Genomic DNA, 25,581 nt, shown 5'->3' on the forward strand with positions numbered 1-25,581 from the left:
ACTCGCGATTTTTCTTCGCCACTTTCATCGCAGATTCGCCAAATGGCTCGAGTGGCGAACGACAGCGTGGGCCCTGATATATGGGCCAAGAATTTTAAATGAATTCAGGACAAGGTCTATGGCCTTGACCATTATAACTTACAATATTGCTCAGCTCCTCGGCTGTCATGGTGTGCTCCCTGGATGATTTTGGGTAAACAATGGTTGGTACGAGCATATCAAATTTACTGTTATCTTCCCCTGTTTCTTCAAGAACCTGACAAAATACATGTGCACCTTATAAGCTAATTTCTTTTTTTTCACTATTCTGCTGGTCCAGCAAGATATTATCTCTACATAAAGAATTACAATAACATATTGACTTTATTTTGATATGGGTCTGATACCATTTTTCAAGAGTATTTCTGTTATGTTACAGCACTAAGCCTAGTCTAAGTCCAGTGTTCATGGACTGTACTCAAAAGCGATAATTTTTAATAGTCCTATATATTCCATAAGCTGGCTATAAATCATGATTATTCTACCTTGAAAACAAACTCAAATTCTAAAAAAATAGCAAACTTTAACCATCCCTAAAGTATCAGACTTCACAGTATATAACCTTAACCACTTAGCCTTAGAGGCCAAATTCACCAACGATAATAATTCTGAATTACCTGGTTTATGTCTAAATTCCACTACTTACCCAGTCAATGGAATCAAACATGATTAGATCTAGGGGATCACCACTGAGATGACCTTCAATCAAGGTCAGAGAATGGCATGTTGCCATGGCATCCATTAAAAGACCTTTCTCCAGCAACAGCATGTTTGTAATCTCACCTTGGAAACTAAAACACATAGGTAATGTTATTAGCTAAAAGAATATTCTATTGGCTAAAGAAGAATATGATAGTAGCTTATGAAGAAAATGTTATTAGCTATAGAAAATGTTATTAACTAAAGAACATGTTATCAGACAGGGGTGTAACTGTTTTGTTATGTAACCTATTTCAGTTACTTTTTCAAGCATTTTATAACCTGTATTAGTTATAAAATATTGATAACTCAGGTAAGTTATTCAAACAAGAGGACCATGATGGTCCTGAATCGCTCACCTGCCCCCACATGAACTGAGTATGACGTCGTTTTTTCTATTATTTGACACAGTGACCTAGTTTTTGAGCTCATGTGACCTACTTCTGAACTTGACCTAGATATCATCAAGATAAAAATTCTGACCAATTTTCATGAAGATCCATTGAAAAATATGGCCTCTAGAGAGGTCACAAGGTTTTTTTATTATTTGACATAATAACCTAGTTTTTGAAGGCATGTGACCCAGTTTTGTACTTGACCTAGATATCATCAAGGTGAACATTCTCACCAATTTTCATATAGACCTCATGAAAAATATGGCCTCCAGAGAGGTCACAAGGTTTTTCTATTTTTAGACGTACTGACCTAGTTTTGACCGCATGTAACCCAGTTTCAAACTTGACCTAGACATCATCAAGATGAACATTCAGACCAACTTTCATACAGATCCCATGAAAACTATGGCCTCTAGAGTGGTCACAAGGTTTTTTCTATTATTTGACCTACTGACCTAATTTTTGTCCAAATGTGACCCAGTTTCAAACCTGACCTAGATATCATCAAGATGAACATTCTGACCAATTTTCATGCAGATCCCATGAAAAATATGGCCTCTACAGAGGTCACAGGGTTTTTCTATTATTTGACTTACTGACCTAGTTTTTGACTGCACGTGACCCAGTTTCAAACTTGACCTACATATCATAAAGATGAACATTCTGATAAATTTTCATGCAGATCCAATGAAAAATACGGCCTCTACAGAGGTCACAAGGTTTTTCTATTATTTGACCTACTGACCTAGTTTTGGACCGGACGTGACCCAGTTTCGAACTTGACCTAGATATCATCAAGATGAACATTCTGACCAATTTTCATGCAGATCCCATGAAAAATATGACCTCCAGAGAGGTCACAAGGATTTTCTATTATTTGACCTACTGACCTAGTTTTTGATTGCACGTGACCCAGTTTCGAACATGACCTAGATTTCATCAAGATGAACATTCTGACCAATTTTTATGAAGATCCGATGAAAAATATGGCCTCTAGGGAGGTCACAAGAATTTTCTATTTTTAGACGTACTGACCAGGGCTTCGGAAATTTGCCGGTTTGTCGGTTTTGGATCGATTTTTGACTTTTCAGACCGATTCGTGAAGTGAAAAAACGGAAAAAATCGGTCCCGTAAAAATGGAGAAAAGTATAAATTTCGGTCTGATATCTCAATACACGATCACCTGCCAAGCAGGAAATTGTTGGTCGCACCCTCAGATAATCAATAAACGTGTCAATCGGTCTGATTGTCACTTTGATAATCGGTCCGTAATTAGCACGTGACGCAATCAGCGCTCGCGCGGCACATCCTTTAATGTTAGCAGACAGCCGACTGCCATGTATTAAAAATTTTTGACTGGTTTCCAAATGTTTCTGACTGGATCCAAATCATTTCGACGGGGATCCACTTCTTTTATTTAGAATCCGACGGATGGTTTATTTAAAAAGGTTATGTTTGATCACGGGTAAAAAACAAATGGTCACTGCATTTAATCATGTACATTATAGGTCTTTGATTTAAAAAGACATCACACGGAAAACCGATAAAAATATTTTTTACGATTACTTGATTTGAAAAAATTACATGATTCATTTGTTGGGGCTCCAGTTGAAACAAGTGCAGAAAATCGTCTTTGAAATCCGACTGTACAAAAAAGAAAAAGAAAAAAATGGACCGGCAAACATGAATGATATAGAAAACTGAAGTGGCGCTGTTTATCAAATTGGTCTTTTAAAAAACGTTTCAGAATGAAATTTTGTTTACATCAGAAGAGAACATATAACTTTATATAATGTAGTTGCTTATTGAAGTACAACGTAAGTGAAATGAAATATGCGTGGCCAACCCGCGTGACCTTTTGGTACTATACATGCGGGAAATTCGATCTCAGCGTTCACATAACACACATTTGGTCCGCGGCAGAGTATTCTTAAAATACTGAGGCTGTTTAGCAGAGAATATGTGTTGTGTAATTCACTTTGACGCATTGTATTTTATAGAATTCCGTCAAAGAATGAGGAAACATCACAAAGTATCTGCCGTGTATACGGTACCGAAGTCACGTGCGTTGGCTTTTAGACTAGTTACGTACACGGTGTCAATGCCGGCAATTTTATCCCTGCAGGAAAGCAGGAAAAACATCGAAATTTAAACAAAGTAACGATCACACATAACACTGAAACACTGTCTTCATTGTATGGTAACTCGCGGTGACCGGTAACTTAGTTTTAATGCATGACATGCTTATTTCTTTACTCTATCACGTTTTACAAAATAAGTAATATTGGGAATGCGGTGGGTGGGGTGGGGTAGCGCCGATGTCACCATTTTCGTTTCGGACCGATTGAGTTATCAAAATTTCCGGAGCCCTGGTACTGACCTAGTTTTGGACCGCAGTTGACCCAATTCGAACTTGAGCTAGAAATCATCAAGATGAACATTCTGACCAATTTTCATGCAGATCCCATGAAAAATATGGCCTCTACAGAGGTCACAAGGTTTTTCTATTATTTGACCTACTGACCTAGTTTTGGATCGGACGTGACCCAGTTTCGAATCTGACCTAAATATCATCAACATGAACATTCTGACCAATTTTCATGCAGATCCCATGAAAAATATGACCTCTAGAGAGGTCACAAGGATTTTCTATTATTTGACCCACTGACCTAGTTTTTGACCGCAGTTGACCCGGTTTCTAACTTGACCTAGATATCATCAAGATGAACATTCTGATCAATTTTCATACAGATCCAATGAAAAATACGGCCTCTACAGAGGTCACAAGGTTTTTCTATTATTTGACCTACTGACCTAGTTTTGGAATGGACGTGACCCAGTTTCGAACTTGACCTAGATTTCATCAAGATGAACATTCTGACCAATTTTCATGCAGATCCCATGAAAAATATGACCACCAGAGAGGTCACAAGGATTTTCTATTATTTGACCTACTGACCTAGTTTTTGACGGTACGTAACCCAGTTTCGAACTTGACCTAGATATCATCAAGATGAACATTCTGACCAATTTTTATGAAGATCCATTGAAAAATATGGCTTCTAGGGAGGTCACAAGGATTTTCTATTTTTAGACCTACTGACCTAGTTTTGGACTGCACATGACCCAGTTTCGAACTTGACCTAGATATCATCAAGATGAACATTCTGACCAATATTCATAAAGATCCCATGAAAAATGTGACCTCTAGAGTGGTCACAAGCAAAAGTTTACGCATGCACGCACGGACTGACGGACGGACGACGGATGCTGCGTGATCACAAAAGCTCACCTTGTCACTTTGTGACAGGTGAGCTAAAAAAGTCTTTTTGCTGTTCTCACAAAGTGACCTTTAAAGTGAAATTACTAGCAAACTGAGGTTAATCCAATTCTCTTTTAGTCTGATCATGACCTGATAAGCATAATGGGATGCTAAGAGTTTTATAGCTTTAAATCTTTTCTGTAAAGCTTTATCAGCCTTGCGTATAAAAAATTACTGCAAAACTGGAAAGATGAAAGTTCAAGGATTCAGGAAATAGTCGCATTAGTCTCATTCAAAATGAGGAATCGGCACAGGAGGGCTTTGTAATATTTAATGATAACTGAAACAAGTTATCAAAGAATAAGCAGTAACTCAAATAGGTTATAAACTGTGATAACTTGAAACAGTTACACCCCTGACTGGTTATTAGCTAATAAAGAACATGTAATGAGGTAAACTACAAAAATTGTCAACACTAAATATTTAAGCAAAAACCTCAACTGCCAGTAAACTAAGGGGTCCTACATTTTGTAAGATTAAAGAACAGTTATCCTGAGAAAACCTTCAAAAATTTACAAAAGAAACTATTATCAATTTGAAAATAAGTCTGTTAGGATTATCTAAGGTTTGAATTATTCTTTGATTTGAATTACCTAACCTTACCTTAGAAAAAGCTCCCACATCTTAACATTTATTTAGTGTTTTTTTCAGGTATTTTTTAGTTTTTTTTTGTTTTTTTTTTTATTTCTGATCTTTGGAAGCAATGTATATGTGATACCTTTTTCAATGCTTGATTCATCAGTAAACAGAACAAGAGCTGTCCGTAAGACAGCGAGCTCCACTATTCGGGGATTCAACAGTAAAATGAATATATGCCTGAATAAGAGACCTCTACGATAAGAGAAAGATACACCAAGGGGCATAATTCCATCAAATACACAAATCAGAGTTATTAGGATTGTTACAACAAATGCAGATGATGATGGTAAAGATATATTTTGAGTTTCACGTCATTATCTTATATAGTACCAAAGTAATGTCCAGATAACGAAGTTTGTTAACAAAAATTTAAGTATAAAAGGGGCATAATTTGGTCAAAAATACAAATCAGAGTTATGGGGATTGTTACCACACATGCAGATGATGGTGGTAAAGATACATTTTAAGTTTCAAGCCTTTATCTTATATTGCATTAAAGTAATATCCAGAAAGCGAAGATTGCAAAAAAAGTTTAAGTACAAAAGGGGCATAATTCTGTCAAAAATACAATTAGATTTATGGGGTATGTAACCACACATGCAGATGATGATTATAAACATATGTTTTTAATTTCCAGTCATCATCTTTTACAGTACCAAAGATATGTCTATTAATAAAGCTTTCGAAAAAAATTAACATGAAAATGATTCCAAGTATATCTCCTTTGTAACCTTGACCTTGGGTATATTGGGCCCAACCCCTGCATATACTATGTTTGTATGCTGGACAATGTTTATGAGAACTTACAGTAAGATGTAAACAAAAGTAACAAAGTTATGACAGAAAAACAAAGCTTGCCAAAAAACTTTAACCTTAAAAATAAACTAAGTATAAGACCTCGGTGACCTTGACCCTGGATAAAATGGGCCCAGTCCCTATACATAATTTGTTTGCATACTGGACAATGTTTATGTAAAGTTAGATATAAGCAATAGTAACAAAGATATGACAGAAAAAGAAAGCTTGCCGAAAAACTTTAACCAAGAAGGGTCACGCTGATGCCGACGCCGGGGCGAGTAGTATAGCGCCCCCCCACCCCCCCCATTCTCCGAATAGTGGAGCTAAAAAAACCAAAAAATTCATAATGATCAGATATTTTTGTTCTGGTTTTGTTATTTTATTCCTCACGCAATTTGTCATTTCAGTGACACGATAAACACCTATACTAAATGAAAATTATCAAGTCAACTATCAACTTTACCTTCCATTATGGACTGGTACCACTCCCTGCATATTTAAACCATCCTCTGTCAGAGTACCAGTCTACAAAACAAAAAGAAATATTTTCAAATAGATTGTAATTTTTGTAATATTTACTGTTTATAAAACACTTCATATTCAACAATAGTGCTGCATTCAAATGTGTGCAAAGTACCTAGATTGTAAACAGAAAATATGTTTGTTAGATAAATATTTTCTACAAAGATACTTTTTTTGCCCTTTCTTTTTAAGTAGTTTTCCACATTATACGACACTGAATGAGGCCTCTTTCTACTGCTACTGCTATGACTTGAGCACTCCACCATGCAGTCCCTAGCCATGTTCCTCATAAAAGTTTTCAGCCTGCCCGCTTAGCTCGGTAGGTAGAGCGTCGGTCTACGGATCGCGAGTTCGATCCTCGGGCGGGGCATATGTTCTCCTGACTATTTGATAAACGACATTGTGTCTGAAATCATTAGTCCTCCACCTCTGATTCATGTGGGGAGGTTGGCAGTTATTTGTGGAGAACAGGTTTGTACTGGTACAGAATCCAGGAACACTGGTTAGGTTAACTGCCCGCCGTTACATGACTGAAATACTGCTGAAAAACGGCATTAAACACATAACAAACAACCAAAGGTATAAATGAAATACTTGTGACGCCAACGCCAAGTCTTCATAATTTCCGCACAGTAGATTGAGTTAAAGACATCCGTAAAATGTACATGAAGATCTAATGGGTTGTGGGGTACTAGATTAACATACATTTGCTGTAAGGTACAGCTGACAACAACCTGTATGATATAGTGAGGAAAATCTATTGAAAGACAGTAAAAATAAGACATTATTATGTTGGTATTCAAAGCAATCGCCATCATATTTTGACAATCCTCATATACATTTTCTGGATGTCTTTAAAGCCCTGGGCCGTATTCACCAACAAATCTTAGTGTTGACTGAAATGCTGTTGAAAAATGGCGTTACACCCAAAACAAACAAAAGTTTTCTGTGCTTGGATTGCTCAAACCCACAGATGATTCAACCATTTTATTATATACCTATATAATATAAATTCTGCCAAAAGTACTGCTTGTATTTCACAAGTAAATATGAACAGGCAGAAAAAAATTCTGTATTGTACCTTTCTATTGTATGTTGACAGACTTTTTAAATTTAATATTCATGACCTGACACAGTTCTATAAATAGGGCACACAAAAACTTCAAAACTTCACTAATTTCTATTTTAAAATTGACAAATAATAAAGATTTCATTTGATAACAAAACAACAAACAAAAAGGAGGAGGTACGAAATAAAGTGGTCATTACAACTGTAACTGAGTCTAGATTTTGTATTTGGCTCTCGTGGATTTTGCAAGGACTGATCATACTCGGCGCTTGTGCATCTCCTGAGATCTGATCTTGCAAAATTCACTGGAGCCCAATACAGCATCCAAGAGCGATCTTCTATTACAATAACTCTATTTATCCCTATGGAACTTTTATTGTAAATAGTTTTTATACACTTTTTCGCTGCAAATCACTGACAGGACACTCTCATTGATTCATAAATCAATCACTGACAGAACACTCTCATTGATTCATAAATCAATCACTGACAACAAATATTCCTATTACTTACCTTATCAAAACAGACAGCATTGATGCTACCACAAATGTTGATGCTTCTTGGACTGATACAGTAGATAGCGCTGCGTTTCATACGTGCCTGAGCAAACACGATACCAACAGTGAGAGCAGCTGGGAGAGCCGGAGGTACTGCTATAGTGATCAGGTCCAGGGAACGCTTGATAATCTCACCTACAGCATCTCCTCTCTGTACCTAAATCAATGACAATATTGTTGTAAATTTGACGCAATGTCATGAAATGTCACTTATACATGAAATACTGGTAAAGATTACTGACGCAACTTCATTTCCTAAGTTTATCTGTTGATGAGATGTAATAAAGGAAACAAAGTGTACACAATGCCTTGTTCATTCACGATCACATTGTATACTAGCAATGGTAGTTTTCAGTTTTGTTTAAGGTAGTGAACAAATAATGACACTCATCAATTTCCGTATAGTTATGTATTCTCATTATGCAATATGGCATTCTCCAGAAGTAAATGTAACTGAATGTACACAACTCCGATATCTCATACAGAGTATATGAAATCTGCCAATTGTCACTAATACAGGTACCTTACCTACTCAGTATTTCTGTAATGTAAATATTAGTCCATCTTACTGTTCTTGAAGGTAGGTAACAGTTTTCTTCACCAATGCCCAAGTCTCATTTTTTTAAGATACACTGACAAACTTTTTAAGTCATATAGTAAGTTTCCAGCTTCTGATAGTGGAGGAAGACCCTTGGTGTTTCTCTGGGCATTATTTTAGACAAAGGCTAGCACCATTGAACCTCCCTGAACATCTGAATAGCCACCACATATTAAAGAATTACCCTTCTGATGCAAGGTTTGGAACCGAAGAAGCGAAGGGCAAATGAACTGAGGAAAGCAACCTTAACAACTCTACCATAGATGCCCTCTTTCAGATTCAAGCATTGTGTATTGCCAATATTTTCACCTAAATTGAAGTAAAGTAAACAAACTTCATCTTGTCTATATTTGTAAAAGAAGAGTTTTGTTAATCTCAAATATGCAGTGACACCAACCTTCAATATCACAGTATAGATAAGGCCTATCCCAGCAATGGAAGCTAACACACCCACAAAGAAGTAAGTATCTCTGTTGAATTTAAAGTCTACCGGTTTTGGATACAGTATGGCCCGAACCAGCTCTCCTTTCGAGGTGAGAAACCCTGAAATAAAATCCATAAAGTATGTAAAACAGATATAAGAGAGATTGAAATTTCAATATATTTATGCACAATAAATACTTATCATGTATAATAATAACAGTCTGCAAAAAGTATCTGATTTTTTTTTTTATCAAGTTGCTGACCATAGGTAAATCTACATTTTCAAAACTTTTAATCTCATGAAAACACCTGACTTTGAATTATTATTGTTTCCCTTTTTCTAAAATGCACACATCTCAAGAAAATATCTCACCTGTTCTCACAACAACAGCTCTTACTTTCTGGTTGCCATAGTAACGTGTCTGTATCACCTGGGTACCACAGAACAAGGTATGTTTACTGTGCTCCTTCATGTTAAACACTGCATTACGAGACGAGGTAGAATGTCTTGTGTCAGGTAATGGGGTCTTTGTTACAGGCACACTCTCACCTGTTAACAATAAACATAATTATATATACAGTGAAACCCCCTACATCGTAACCCAAGAAAAGCTGAAACCTCACAAAACTGAAATTTTCACCTAGTACTGAGACTATCTGGTTAGAATGGGTTTCCGCAGACAAACAAAAGCTATTGTATCTGTACTGGCATAGCTCTTCTGCAAAACACCATTATTTATCAAATAATCTAGGCCTTCGCATGGTTTACTATCTGATTTACAAAGGTTCAGAGTTTATATATGCGGGACACAAACCCTGTGGGCATCCTAACCATAGCGAATGGGATGTTATACAAAAAGAAGGCCTTGTTTTCATTCTAATATGCTCATTTAACTCTTTTCATGCTGAACATGTCTGATTCTGCCTTTGCAACGAGTGTAGATCATGAACAGCCTGCACATCTGTGCAGTCTGATTATGATCTGCACTGTTAGCCATTCAGTCAGTATCTTTTTGGTATGCATCCCTCTTAACATTTAATGGTACTGTCCAAATTAAAAGATGGACAAGCTCATTACGGATATTTAGCAGGGTAAGGGTTAAATATATGATAAAATATTATTCTGATTTTTATTCATCCAAGCTATGAAAATCATATGGCAAGTTAATGTCATAATAACATCAACCATCAACCATTGCTTATTGCAGAGTATACAACAACTGCTTTTTCATTGTTTTACTGCAAAACAAATCAAGCCCAGTTAGAACAGATAATTACATGATGGTAAGTAGGCACTGTAAAACCTATTTGTGGTACTACTTCAAATTTTTGTTGAAAGAGTATTATCCTTTTTATGCCTGATTATTGTTTTGTTTATTTACAGCTTCTGCCAAAGAAAACTCAATTGACATTTTTTTGCTCTGAACATCAATGAAGCACACAAAACACAACAGAAGACTTCACTGACATCTGTTTTTTGTGTTTCTTTTGATGTCCTAAGAAATATATATTCCTGCAGTTCATAAACCTTTTCCTGTTGAAGGATACTCATTTCACAGTCAAATGTGCACAAAGATTTTTGTACAGGATCAAAACTGTATAGATATTTGAATAAACAAGAGCTGCTTTTGAGAAAAGCACATGTCCTCACACAACTGCCTAATCATGTCTTTATATACTGTTTACTCACCGAAAATATACCTATGATAGTTTTGGAGTTAGCGCCCTTTCGGTAAGTTTTGGAGTAAGTGAATCGGTAATTCAAGGTCCATAATTCTGAAGTGCCTGGGCCGATTTGGCTTGTTATCGAACTTGGCCGAGACTTATTGGTAAACACATTTTGTTGAAGTTTGGTGAAGATCGGATGAGAAATGTTGGACTTAGAGTGCAGACAAGATTTGTGACAGACGGGCAGACAGACACACACATAGACAGACAGGAGTAAATAAAAATGTTTCCCATGGGAGACATAATTTATACATGTAGCTAGTGTCTGCAACTTTGCATTAAGTTACAAACTGGTAGTATATGTTTCATATATAGGAGTGTGACAGGTAAATTTGTAACTCAAAACTCACCAATTACAGATCAATACAAGCAAATTCGATGAATTGGTATCCCCCGCCAAAAGGGTTTGTGGTGAGGAATGGCAAAAAAATATATCCATCAAAAAGTTAAGGATGTTAATAAGAAGCAAATAATTTCATTAGTCAAAATCAATTTAACAGAAAACAAATGTTTAACAAGAGGGCCATGATGGCCCTATATCGCTCACCTGTTATCATTGCACTTGAGGACAAGAAGGTCCTCAGAAAAAATATCTAAATCCAAAGGACAGGAACAACAAAGGGAAGAAATTTAACCAAAAAGAAGAAAAAAAATCTTACAAGGTATAGATATGTCAAAAAACACCTAAAATAGGAGGTACCATCCATGTTGTACCACAGAAAAGTGGTCTCGGTTTTTCCCTATGGCCAATAATAAAAAAGTTACTAAAAATAAGCTATTTATAGTAACATAAAAGGGAAGTAATTAAAAAAAATATTGTAAGTGAACAAAAGAAGGATCTGCCAAATAAATATGTTGGCATAAATGAAATTTCAGATCAGTATCTTCATTAGTTACGGAGATATGCCCATTTTAATTTGAAATAAAGGGAGGTAATTTGACATAAAATCAGTCCATAGTTATCTACCCTGATTGTCTCAGTCCAACTAATAACAATAATGAAATTTCAAATAAGTCCTATAAGTACTTACTGATATAAATCCATTTTGATTACAATCAGGGGAGGTAATCAGATATAAAATAACTCTGGAACCTACGACTGGATCTGATTTGTCATGGAATCCAAGATTTATTGTTGTTGAAGATATTTTGGAAGTTTGTATCAAATAAAACCATAAATGAAGTCTCTATATGGCTGCAAAAGCCAAAATAGCCAAATTTAGACCTTTAAGGAGCCATAACTCTTGAACCCAAGAGGGAATCTGGCCAGTTCAAGAAAGGAAGCAAGATCTTGTGGTGATACAAGTTGTGTGCAAGTTTGGTTAAAATCAAATCATAAATGAAGCTGCTATTGTACAGACAAGGTCAAAATAGCTAATTTTGGCCCATTCAGGGGCCATAACTCTGGACCCCGTTATGGGATCTGGCCAGTTCAAGAAAGGAACAGAGATCTTATGGTGACACAAGTTTTGTGCAAGTTTGATTAAATTCAAATCATAAATGAAGCTGCTATTGCGCAGACAAGGTCAAAATAGCTAATTCTGGCCCTTTCAGGGGCCATAACTCTGGAACCCATAAAGGAATCTCGCCAGTTCAAGAAAGGAACCAAGATCTTATGGTGATACAAGTTGTGTGCAAGTTTGGTTAAATTCAAATCATAAATGAAGCTGCTATTGTGCAGACAAGGTCAAAATAGCTAATTCTGGCCCTTTCTGGGGCCATAACTCTGAAACCCATATTGGGATCTGGCTAGTTCAAGAAAGGAACCAAGATCTTATGGTGACACAAGTTTTGTGCAAGTTTGGTTAAAATCAAATCATAAATGAAGCTGCTTTTGTGCAGACAAGGTCAAAATAGCTATTTTTGGCCCTTTCAGGGGCTATAACTCTGGACCCATAATGGAATCTGGCCAGTTCAAGAAAGGAACCGACATCTTATGGTGATACAAGTTGTGTGCAAGTTTGGTTAAAATAAAATCAATAATGAAACCACTATCGTGCAGACAAGAAATTGTTGACAGACGCACGCACGGACGCACAGACGACGGACGAAGGGTGATCACAAAAGCTCACCTTGTCACTATGTGACAGGTGAGCTAATAAAAGAGTACATAATAAATGTATGATACTTTGATCCTGACTAAAGAATTTATTTTGAATGGGATATGCTTACTGTAATAAGCTTAGCTTTTAAAATTAAATGCAGTTAATTGAAATGTGAGCTTTAAGTTTAACTGGAACGAAATATTGTCTTTGAGTGGTTTGGCACCAGGTGTTGCTGTTTAACATGTACATTTGAACTTAAAAGAACAGATGTTCTTAAGAGAACACAGGTAAGATATCTTGAATATGGCTGAGGACAAGGTTTGTGCAGTCACAACTTAACATATTTATTTTTTTAGGGGGTGGGGGTGTGGGGGAACGGGAGAGGAAACAAAATTCCACATGTTGATTATGAATATTGATGGAAAATTAAAAATGAAAAAAAAAAAAAAAAAAAAAAGGGTAAAAGGGTGAAGTTGGAGTGTGGGGGCAGAGGATGCATGATCAGTGGTGGGCATGACTGGGTGGAGGAGTGAGGTGGGGGAATGGTACAACTTGCATGTTGATAAATAATCATGGAAGGTTTGAAAAAAATCTAAAATAAGAAATGAAAAAAAGAAGTTTTTGAAAGGGGGGGTGGGGGGGGGGGGTGGGGAGGAGAGGGGTGACTAAGGCAAGTGGGTGCGCAACTTCACATGTTTATAATAAATGTTCACAGAAAAGAATGAAAGAAATTTAATGAAATTCTGTCAAATGGTAAATTTGTTATGTACAAATATGTGGATTTTTAGAAAATTAAAGGGCAATAACTCTGAAGTTACAAAAGAAACCCGTTCGAAATTGTGTGTGCACAACCACATTATAGTGCTCTAAATTCTGTTAAAGTTTCATAGTTCAAGGTCAAATGTATCAAAAGTTATGATGCAGAAATTGCCATATCTATAGTACCCTATATAGTTAACACTGGAAACTTCTAAGGGCCATAACTCTGGCGTTACTTGGGCAATCTGTCTGAAACTTGATGGGCCCCATAACCTCATAGTGGTGAACATGTATATGAAGTTTGTTTAAAAAAATTTAAATTAGGAATTTTTTTATTTTTTTGGGGGTGGGGGTCGGGGGATAGGGAGGGGTGTGATCAAGGTAAGGGGGTGACCATGTGTGGGTACACAACTTCACATGTTTACAATAAATTTTCATGGAAAAGAATGAAAGAAATTTAATGAAATTCTATCAAATGGTAAGTTTGTTATGTACAAATATGTGGATTTTTATACAATTAAAGGGCAATAACCCTTAATTTAAATAAATCCGAAAGAAAATGTGTGTACACAACCACATTATGGTGATCTAAATTCTGTTTAAGTTTCATAGTTCTAGGTCAAATATATCAAAAATTATGATGTAGAAATTGCCATATTTACAGTACCCTATATAGTTAACACTAGAAATTTCTAAGGGCCATAACTCTGGTGTTACTTGGGCAATCTGACTGAAAGTTGACGGGCCACAAGAACTCATAGTGGTGAACATGTATATGAAGTTTTAATAAATATTCCCAACCATTTCCTAGATATGGCTCCGGACGGACGGACAACGCCAAAACTATATCCCTCCGACTTTCATCGGGGGATAATAAATGTGAGATAACTCTTTCGTACCCAGATACCCAGCTCTTGTTAAAGATGGTACACTATTGAGGTAGTATAAATATACCTGTAAGCATGCTCTCATTGACGATACAGTTTCCACTTATGAGTACAGCATCACACTGCATCACACAGCCGTGATGAGGTACCTCTATAACATCTCCAGGTACCAGGTCATCTGATGGTATATCTTCATACTCTGTGATAAAATCAAATTTAAGAAAAATATTTACATCGGTTGTAAAGAGAGTACACAAAACGTAACTTGTAGTCAAGGTTTTTGAGTAGTCACAGTTGCAAGCTCAAAATCTCTTACACATGCATGCTGTGGGTTCAATATCCATGTATACTGGCTTAAAGATAAACATTACAGTAAGCTTTATTTAACGTCACATAAGATCAACAAATATTAACAAGAGCACCAAACCTCTTGTGAGACACACTAGGTATCCAGTAACAGATACTTACCTTGACTTATTAAACCTACTGGTATAACCCCTTAAATACCGAGGGTCATGCCAGGGAGCTATCAGCCCCATATTTTTCATCACTGTTATTACTTGGTCAGGAATCAAACTACCCCAAACTTCCTACATTAAAAGCCCTCTACCAATGTGCTATCGAGATGGTAGTTTTGCCAAGGTGTCTAATACCTGGACAGTTAAAGACATTTCCATGGTAAAAAAATCAAGACCTATTTTTGTTTAGTTTTTTTTTTCTGGTTGGCACATACCATCATTTCCTCTACAAACTGTAACAACTGTTGATGTCTGAATGGTATTCCTCAATGCCCTCTGCATCTGTAACAAACAAATACACAAACTGTATTTACTTCCATCTTAACACAAACTAGAGCTATCACAGAATATGATCAACATTCTTCCCCCTCCAACCTGCAATACCGGTAGTTGTTAATATTTTTTTCAAAGAAACAAGAGTCCTAAATTTTGCAATGCTTTGACTGCACAAAAAATATTGTACAAATCTACAATTTATGGCAACTGTGCAACAAACCAACCTACAGTCTGGCTATAAGATCACTCCTACATTGTATGTACATGTACCGATCTAAACTTTGTTTACAGTATAACAAATTGAATACTTTAATTATCATTATTTACAGACTCGGTGGAAAGCTACTTACACACAGCTGGGGTTATAAATTAGAATACCTTAATTTAACTGAATCTGATATAATAATCAGACACTAAAAATTACCAAAAAGCAAGTCTGTTAACAAACATGTGTAAAAATCCAAGTAGAACCTTCTTTTTTTTTTTTTTTTGGATTTAATGTCGCACCAACACATGATAGGTCATATGGCGACTTTCCAGCTTTAATGGTGGAGGAAGACCCCAGGTGCCCCTCCGTGCATTATTTCATCATGTGCGGGCACCTGGGTAGAACCATCGACCTTCCGTAAGCCAGCTGGATGGCTTCCTCACATGAAGATTTCAACGCCCCGAGTAAGGCTCGAACCCACATTGATGAGGGGCAAGTGATTTGAAGTCAGCGACCTTAACCACTCGGCCACGGAAGCCCCTAGTAGAACCTTCATCATCTTCCAAAGTCTAGAAGCAAGTCAGATACTCACATTCTGTTCTTTCCATCAATCTCTTTTGGTTTTATATACAATGCAGAAAATGTAATATTTCTAAGACACTTTCCAAGAAGAGGGTCATGATGACCCTGAATCGCTCACCTGAGTAATATGCGGCACATGATTCAAATGACAAACTGATCCTAAAATATAAAGAAAGTAGGTCAGTAGGTCAAATTCATGGTCAAATAAAAACTAGAGCACTGCAATGCAAAACAAATTCAGAGAAATATACACACAAAACAAAGTCATTTGACCTATGACCCATTAATGTGACCTTGACCTTGAAGTGAGCAATCTGAAACATGCGCTCTGCACGTCGTTTTGATGAGGTGAACATTTGTCTCAGGTTTCTTTGAAATCCTTCAAAGGGTTCCACAGTCACAGAGCAGAAGGGAAATTACAAACCAACAGACAGACAGACAGAAACCGAGGCGATAACATAATACGTCCTTTCGGGCATATAAAAAGGAATGCAGCTAGATCTTATGGTGATACAAGTTGTGTGCAAGTTTGGTTAAAATCAAATCATAAATTAAGCTGCTATTGTGCAGACAAGGTCAAAATAGCTTAGTTTGGTCCTTTTAGGGGCCATAACTCTGGAACACATTATGGGATCTGGCCAGTTCAAGAATGGAACCAAAGAATTATGGTGACACAAGTTTTGTGCAAGTTTGATTATATTCAAATCATAAATGAAGCTGCTACTGTGCAGACAAGGTCAAAATAGCTAATTCTGGGCCTATCAAGGGCCATAACTCTGGAGCCCATAAAGGAATCTAGCCAGTTCAAGAAGGGAATCAAGATCTTGTTGTGATACAAGTTTGGTGCAAGTTCGGTTAAAATCAAATCATAAATGAAGCTGCTATTGTGCAGACAAGGTCAAAATAGCTAATTTTGGGCCTTTCAGGGGCCATAACTCTGAAACCCATAATGGGATCTGGCCAGTTCAAGAAAGGAACTAAGATCTTATGGTGATACAAGTTTTGTGCAAGTTTGGTAAAAGTCAAATCAAAAATAAAGCTGCTATTGTGCAGACAAGGTCAAAATAGCTAATTTTGGCCCTTTCAGGGGCCATAACTCTGGAACCCGTGATGGGATCTGGCCAGTTCAACAAAGGAACCGAGATCTTATGGTGATACAAGTTATGAGCAAGTTTGGTTAAAATAAAATCATAAATGAAACCACTATCACACAGACAAGAAATTGTTGACGCACAGGCGGACTGACAATGGACGACAGACAAAGGGTGATCGCAAAAGCTCACCTTGTCACTATGTGACAGGTGAGCTAAGAACAAAAACTTGAGACTCCCCGGGGCAGGGCCTCTTTTCTCTCAAGGGTAATAATTTGAACAATTTTGGTAGAGGACCACAAGGAAATGCAACATACCAAATACGTGTATCAAAAGCCTAGGCCTTGCAGTTTCAGATAAGATTTTTTTTTTAAAAGTCTACGTAAAACTGGAGACCGCGGGGCAGGGCCTTTTCACTCCAGGGTAATGATTTTTAACAATTTAGGTAGAGGATCACAACGCAATGCTACATTTTAAATATCAAAGTCCTAGGTCTTGTGGTTTTAGACAAGATTTTTGAAGTTCTTTCCTATATAAATCTATGCAAAATTTGGGACCCCCTGGGTGGGGCCTTTTTTCACCCCAGGGGCATAATTTGAACAATTTTAATAGAGGACCATAAGACGATGTCACATGCCAAATATTAAGGCTCTAGGCCTTGCGATTTGGGACCTTAAGATTTTTAAACTTTTTCCTTTTGGTTGCCATGGCAACCAAATGGCAACCAAAGGCAACCAGAGTTCAGCATGGAATTCAATTCTTTGAACAAATGTGAAAGGGACCACCCAAGGATCATTCCTGTGAAGTTTGGTGTAATTCTGCCCAGTGATTTTCAAGAAGATTTTTATAGAAACTGTTGACGGATGGACGACGCACGACGGACGCAGACACTGAGCGGTCACAAAAGCTCGACATGAGCCTTTGGCTCAGGTGAGCTAAAAACGGCAAAACATATTGCTGCAGAGAATAGACTTAACATGAATGGCAGTGATACTTACAGGCCTGATTCAAGTTGTAAAATGTAACTCACCTATTTGGATTAATAGATGTAAACAACTCACCTTTCTGGTTTGATAGATGTATGTAGACAACTCACCTTTCTGGTTTGATAGATGGATGTAGACAACTCACCTTTCTGGTTTGATAGATGGATGTAGACAACTCACCTTTCTGGTTTGACAGGTGGATGTAAACAACTCACCTTTCTGATTTGATAGATGTATGTAAACAACTCACCTTTCTGATTTGATAGATGGATGTAGACAACTCACCTTTCTAGTTTGATAGATGGATGTAAACAACTCACCTTTCTGGTTTGATAGATGTATGTAAACAACTCACCTTTCTGATTTGATAGATGGATGTAAACAACTCACCTTTCTAGGATTGATAGATGGATGTAAACAACTCACCTTTCTGGTTTGATAGATGTATGTAAACAACTCACCTTTCTAGGATTGATAAATGGATGTAAACAACTCACCTTTCTGGTTTGATAGATAGATGTAAACAACTCACCTTTCTGGTTTGACAGGTGGATGTAAACAACTCACCTGTCTGGTTTGATAGATGGATGTAGACAACTCACCTTTCTGGTTTGACAGGTGGATGTAAACAACTCACCTTTCTGGTTTGATAGATGTATGTAAACAACTCACCTTTCTGATTTGATAGATGGATGTAAACAACTCACCTTTCTAGGATTGATAGATGGATGTAAACAACTCACCTTTCTGGTTTGATAGATGTATGTAAACAACTCACCTTTCTAGGATTGATAGATGGATGTAAACAACTCACCTTTCTGGTTTGATAGATGGATGTAAACAACTCACCTTTCTGGTTTGATAGATGGGTGTAAACAACTCACCTTTCTGGTTTGATAGATGGGTGTAAACAACTCACCTTTCTGATTTGATAGATGGGTGTAAACAACTCACCTTTCTGGTTTGATAGATAGATGTAAACAACTCACCTTTCTGGTTTGATAGATGAATGTAGACAACTCACCTTCCTGGTTTGATAGATGGGTGTAAACAACTCACCTTTCTGGTTTGATAGATGGGTGTAAACAACTCACCTTTCTGGTTTGATAGATGGGTGTAAACAACTCACCTTTCTGGTTTGATAGATGTATGTAAACAACTCACCTATCTGATTTGATAGATGGATGTAAACAACTCACCTTTCTAGGATTGATAGATGGATGTAAACAACTCTACTTTCTGGTTTGATAGATGGGTGTAAACAACTCACCTTCCTGGTTTGATAGATGGGTGTAAACAACTCACCTTTCTGGTTTGATAGATGTATGTAAACAACTCACCTATCTGATTTGATAGATGGATGTAAACAACTCACCTTTCTAGGATTGATATATGGATGTAAACAACTCTACTTTCTGGTTTGACAGATGGGTGTAAACAACTCACCTTTCTGGTTTGATAGATGTATGTAAACAACTCACCTTTCTAGGATTGATAGATGGATGTAAACAACTCACCTTTCTGGTTTGATAGATGGATGTAGACAACTCACCTTTCTGGGTTTGATAGATGGATGTAGACAACTCACCTTTCTGATTTGATAGATAGATGTAAACAACTCACCTTTCTGGTTTGATAGATGGATGTAGACAAAGATATCACAGATATAATGATGATACATGAAGCATAGTAGTAATACTCGTCAGCAAACCATACACTTGTACTGAATACTTGGAACACATAGAATGGTGATAATGCCTGAAATATAAATGGTACAAACCCTGACCCTGCTATATTTCTATACTGAACTTATCCATCTTTCAATTTGGACAATACTATTCTTCGTGACTATTTGGTAAACAACATTGTGTCTGAAATCATTTGTCCTCCACCTCTGATTCATGTGGGGAAGTTGGCAGTTACTTGCGGAGAACTGGTTTGTACTGGTACAGAATCCAGGAACACCGGTTAGGTTAACTGCCCACCGTTACAGGACTGAAATACTGCTGAAAAATGGCGTTAAACCCAAAACAAACAAACAAATTACCTGCTTAAAAGGGTGCTTACCAAAAAGATACTGACTGAATAGCGAACAGTGCAGATCTTGATCAGACTACACAGATGTACAAGCTGATCAAGATCTACCCTGGTAGCAAAGGCAGAATCAGTCGTGTCCAGCATAATAAGGGGTAAGGTCATTCACAATATGTAGGCTGATGTCTTAACTTTAAAACTAGTTAACAGTGACATCTTAAATTTGCTCAATGTTGGCAATTAAGGTATCTGCTACAAATGTTTCAAATGTGAATTCTTATGTTGCATTGTATCCGTTTGGTGGTCATTTCTATAAGTAAGGGGTATTTTATCTGACTGATTTTCTAAAAGTTTATATATGTAAAGGGTCTTTAACATTATTGCCAAATGAGTACTGTAGCAACAATGCACATGAAATCAGATGGGTTGCTTACCTCTTTAAATAGTAGTGAAAGAATTGGTGTAACATGAACTGCAATACTGTTTGCCCCATAAAACACTCTCCTGTAACAAAATGTTTACATTAAATACAAATTCAAAAATTCTTCCATCAGACAAAGCAGTGCCATATTTTTTACCTCAGATCTTTACAACAATTCAGGACTGGTCTGAAATTCACATATTATAAGAGCAAACTCTCTCTAAATAAAATTTATGACTGCTGTCAGTGTTTTCCAACTGATTTAATATATATCTGAACAACTTAACATGAACTTTGGTAAAATCAGAAACATATGTAACATAGAAACACAATTTCCTCTTTGTGTAATTTCAACTCCAGCAAATGAAAATAACATATAAACAAACAATATAAAATGAAACTGTATCTACATACGCATCATTCCTAATAATGTTAGAAACAGAAAAACAAATATTTCTTACTTTATTTTATATGATCAAATCAAATGCTGCTTGCCTCAAGTGACCGCTGTTTTAATGTACAACTGAACTGTTTCCAATATTAATCTTTTTACTGCAAGTTTATACCATTTGAAGTACTTTATTACCAGAGTGTGTGAACACTAGTTAGCAAAATTTGAATATAGACAATCACCATAAGGTTTAATTTTTGCATAAGCTTTCCATAAAAGTTACAGTAGAATTTAAGTTTTCATGTGGAAATGTTGTTGCAAGATAAATGCAAACATGAAAGTAGTGAAAACAAGGCAGTCTGAAAGACAGCTAAATCCCCCAACACTGTTATGGCTAGTGAAAGGGTAAACCTTTGACCTTAGCTGTGACCCTGACCTTGAACTGACATGGCTGACTCATGATATCTGCACAACGTCTTGATAAAGTGATCATTTGACCCAAGTTTCATGAAAATCCTTCTAGGGATTTAGGAGATACAGAGCTTAAACCTTTGACCTTGAGTTGTGACCTTGACCTTGAGTTGACATGGTTGACTCATGAGCTCTTGATGAGATGATCATTTCACCCAAGTCTGATGAAAATCCTTCAAGAGGTTTAGGAGATACAGAGTGGACACAAAATGGAAGGCTTAAACCTTTGACCCTAAGCTGTGACCTTGCCAGCATGGCTGACTCATTAGTTCTGCACATCAATTTGATAAGGTGATCATTTAGCCCAAGTTATATCAAATTCCTTGAAGGGGGTTTAGGAGATATAGAGCAGACACAAAATGGAAGACTAAAACCTTTGACCTTGGGTTCTGACCTTGTCAATGACCTTCAGCCGGCATGGCTGGCTCATGAGTTTTGCACATCGTCTTGATGTGATTATTTGACCTAAGTTTGATAAAAATCCTTTAAGGGGTTTAGGAGATGCAGAGCGGACATAAAATGGAAGGCTCAAACCTTTGACCTTCAGTTGTGACCTTGACCTTGAGACGGCATGGCTGACTCATGGGTTCTGCACATCGTCTTGATGAGGTGATCATTTGACCCAAGTTTTATAAAATTCCTTGAAGGGGTTAGGAGATATAGAACGGACACAAAATGGAAGGCTCAAACCTTTGACCTTGAGTTGTGACCTTGACCTTAAGCCGGCATGGCTGACTCATGGGTTCTGCACATCATCTTGATGAGGTGATCATTTGACGCAAGTTTGATGAAAATCCTTTAAGGGGTTTAGGAGATATAGAGCGGACACAAAATGGAAGGCTCAAACCTTTGACCTTGAGTTGTGACCTTGACCTTGAGCCGGCATGGCTGACTCATGGGTTCTGCATATCATCTTGATGAGGTGATCATTTGACCCAAGTTTGATGAAAATCCTTTAAGGCGTTAAGGAGATATAGAGCGGACACGAAATGGAAGACTAAAACCTTTGACCTTAAGTTGTGACCTTGACCTTGAGCCAGCATGGCTGACTCATGTGTTCTGCACATCGTCTTGATGAGGTGATCATTTGACCAGAGTTTGATAAAAAATTCTTCAAGGGGTTTAGGAGATATGAAGCGGACACTAGTGTTACGGACAGATGGACAGACAGATGGACAGTGACCATTCCTATAATCCCCCACCACTTGTGGCAGGGGATGGACAGAAAGACGGACGGAAGGACAGACGGAGACCATTCCTATAACCCCCCACCACTTGTGGCGGGGGATTAATAAATTGCTTGGGAATGTTTCTCAGTATGAACCAGGAAGGAAGCAAGATTTTTTGCTTGTTGTATCCTAAATGTCAGCAAAATTCCACTTAAAGTAACTGAATCTTTTAATGTACATAACAGTGAAACTCCTTGATCTTGGTGGAAATCCTGTCTAATTAAGAATTGAGAAAACATATTTTTACATTTACCAGATAAAGAAAGAGCTCAGTAAACATATTCTAGGTACACTTTCAAACAATCAGTAAATTAATAAGATAAAATGGATATCACATCAAAACAAGCAGACTAACGACATTTCCACAGAAAGGTTGGCTGCCTACTTATCTTATATTAACATACTGAGTGTAATTTGGAGATATTTTTCAAAACAGTAAAGGGCTCTACATATCTTTAATTTCTTATTTACCAATAGTTAAGATTACATTTAAATATTCTTTGAATTTCTGTCCTTTTTTCCCCTTATTCTTTTCCTTCTTTTCTGTCCTAAAGGCACATATTCCCCTCAGTTTTTTTTTCAGACAAAGGCTATCCATCACCTACCTTAGAACAAAATCAAAAACTGACAAAGAATAATAGTTATACCTTTTTCTTTGGTGTTCATAGTTCAAACCTTTGGCCTCATGGAAATATGAACATGTATTGTTAACTTCTAGCCCTCTGAAATACAAGAATAGAGGAGTCAATCTGTAACTGGATAGTGACAAGCTATATCTACATCCAGATTTAGCAATAGACCTGAATAAAATATATTTTGTGACTGGGAAACTAGTTACAACCGTTGTCTTACTCCGATTATATTCTCAGGGTGTACAGCAACATATTTATAGCTACTGTCTCAAAAATATTTTGGTTTCAGAACTGCAAAAGAAAACATAAACTGTCACAAAATAAACTAATACTAATGCCCTATTTTTTCTAAAAATTTTTGGATGTGTTTATTTCAGCAACATTAATTACATCTTGCATGATGTCACTTTTGATTTGTTTAGAGTATGAAGCAAGAAAACTGCATTGCAGCAAAAAAATGGTTCCAAAACACAGCATGCCATTTCTCTATAAGATTTAATAAATCTCTATTTAATCTGTTCTCGCTAATAAAATGTGTAGTTACAAAATAATCAACTTACCTAAGTTTCTGGTATTTGTCTTCTTCAGAGTTCCATATGAACTTTACCCGTTTCACAACAAAGTATCGGATCAGATTTTCATCCCGCTGAAAATTGGACAAAAGTTGGTTTTTTTTGCAACAAAATGTTGATTTTTTAGTGTTCACTTGAATTACTTCTATGCCAAAAAAGGGTTTCTTTTAAAGTTATTATTCACCAATCCAAAGTATTATAAATGTATCTATACTACTGCAAAAGATGTTAAATTTTTCTTTAGAATTTCTTCATTTTAAATGTTTCTAAGTTCCTAACATTTAATGAAAATGACAGAAATTTCATGACATGTTGGATGTACTGGAAACACAAGGCGGAGGCAGCTAACAGCTCCGGATCAAAAATTTATATATTCACCTCTGTTCAGATCTTTTAGTTTTGTAACGTTAATGGTTTATTTGAAAATGACCCAGATTCACCATAATTGCAATGGTGTTAAGCATATTTTTAAGTCAATCAGTGTTTGTACATAGCTTCAAAGGTAAAGAAAAAAAGGCTGTTGAAGGCCTTGAAATTTTCATTCCTGATCCCAAGCTCTTTGCGAGGCAGGCGACTATAAAGCATAAAGCAAAGCTACATGTAGGAGTCCTATAGGACACATTTACACCAATATTACAAGTGTCTGATTTATAACGACTGCATGTTCTCACAACTTATGTTAACTATGCTTGCTGACTGCTTCCTTGATTCATGACCAATAGTCATGACAAGGTGAGAAATTGTTGAAACCCCATTTGAATTCTGCTCTTATTCAAACTGAATCTGCAACCTCCATGGTACCACTGTGCCTGCTTATATACTAGTATTACATAAATATACACCACATACTGTGAAATGTAATGAATTTAGTTATTTTACAAAGCTGGGATGAGGATAAAATGGAACAATTCTATATTCACAGTCAGCTAATATCACCTAATACTGGTGCAGAATATTTGCTAAGATTTCAAACTATTTTTCAACAGTATTTTTAGTCATGTAGCAGCAGTCAATTAATCTAACCAGTGTTCTTATATTCTGTGTCAGTATGGTGACAATTAAGCTCTCCGCAAGAACCTGCAATCTTCCCCTATTGACTCGTAATTGTATGACAAGTGTAGACACAATGTCAAATCCTCATGCAGAACATGCTGTGCAAAGGGTTCTAACATGCAACCTGTCTAGTCACAGTTTTGTATTTTACCTCAGCAAACTTGGCAGGATTTTTAAAGAGATCAACAAAAAGATTATTTTTTGATAATCAACTTGCAACAACTATTTCTATAAAGGGCATATAAGACAATTATTATCCGATATTTCTTGGCAAAAGGGAGACAGCTGGCAACTTAAGCCAATACAGTAAATATTTGAAGTCAGTAGACATCACCTAAAACACGGGTATAGAAAGGTCAGGTACCTGAGCTGTTAAAACTTTATTTGTAGGTATAGTGGAACTGTGATTTAGGGATGACCTGTAATATGAACAGTACAGTCCAACCTGCATAATACTGTCACCTGTATACAGTGTGACCCTGTATATACTGTCACTTGTACATAGTGTGACCCTGTATATACTGTCACCCATACATAGTGTGACCCTGCATATACTGTCACCTATACATAGTGTGACCCTGCTCAAAATGGTCACATTCTAGTCAAACCAATGATATATATTTTAAAACCAATATCG

The 25,581-nt window shown here is 36.7% G+C and overlaps 1 protein-coding gene across 2 annotated transcripts in view; it reads right to left on the bottom strand.

Annotated features, from left to right (window-relative positions):
- Positions 1–25,581, bottom strand: part of LOC128548321 (polyamine-transporting ATPase 13A3-like) — a 117,747-nt gene that overhangs the window by 36,981 nt on the left and 55,185 nt on the right. For both annotated transcript variants that reach the window (XM_053522807.1, XM_053522808.1), the window contains 12 exons: positions 23,880–23,965; positions 23,335–23,409; positions 20,610–20,679; positions 19,765–19,899; positions 15,214–15,280; positions 14,548–14,679; positions 9,435–9,611; positions 9,036–9,181; positions 7,997–8,197; positions 6,356–6,417; positions 686–830; positions 143–256 (listed from right to left, as the gene is read on the bottom strand). In XM_053522807.1, the coding sequence (XP_053378782.1) occupies positions 143–256; positions 686–830; positions 6,356–6,417; positions 7,997–8,197; positions 9,036–9,181; positions 9,435–9,611; positions 14,548–14,679; positions 15,214–15,280; positions 19,765–19,899; positions 20,610–20,679; positions 23,335–23,409; positions 23,880–23,965 (1,410 nt within the window). The remainder of the gene's footprint in view (positions 1–142; positions 257–685; positions 831–6,355; positions 6,418–7,996; positions 8,198–9,035; positions 9,182–9,434; positions 9,612–14,547; positions 14,680–15,213; positions 15,281–19,764; positions 19,900–20,609; positions 20,680–23,334; positions 23,410–23,879; positions 23,966–25,581) is intronic.

This window comes from Mercenaria mercenaria, chromosome 14 (genome assembly GCF_021730395.1).
Source record: "Mercenaria mercenaria strain notata chromosome 14, MADL_Memer_1, whole genome shotgun sequence".
NCBI classification, from domain to species: Eukaryota; Metazoa; Mollusca; class Bivalvia; order Venerida; family Veneridae; genus Mercenaria; species Mercenaria mercenaria.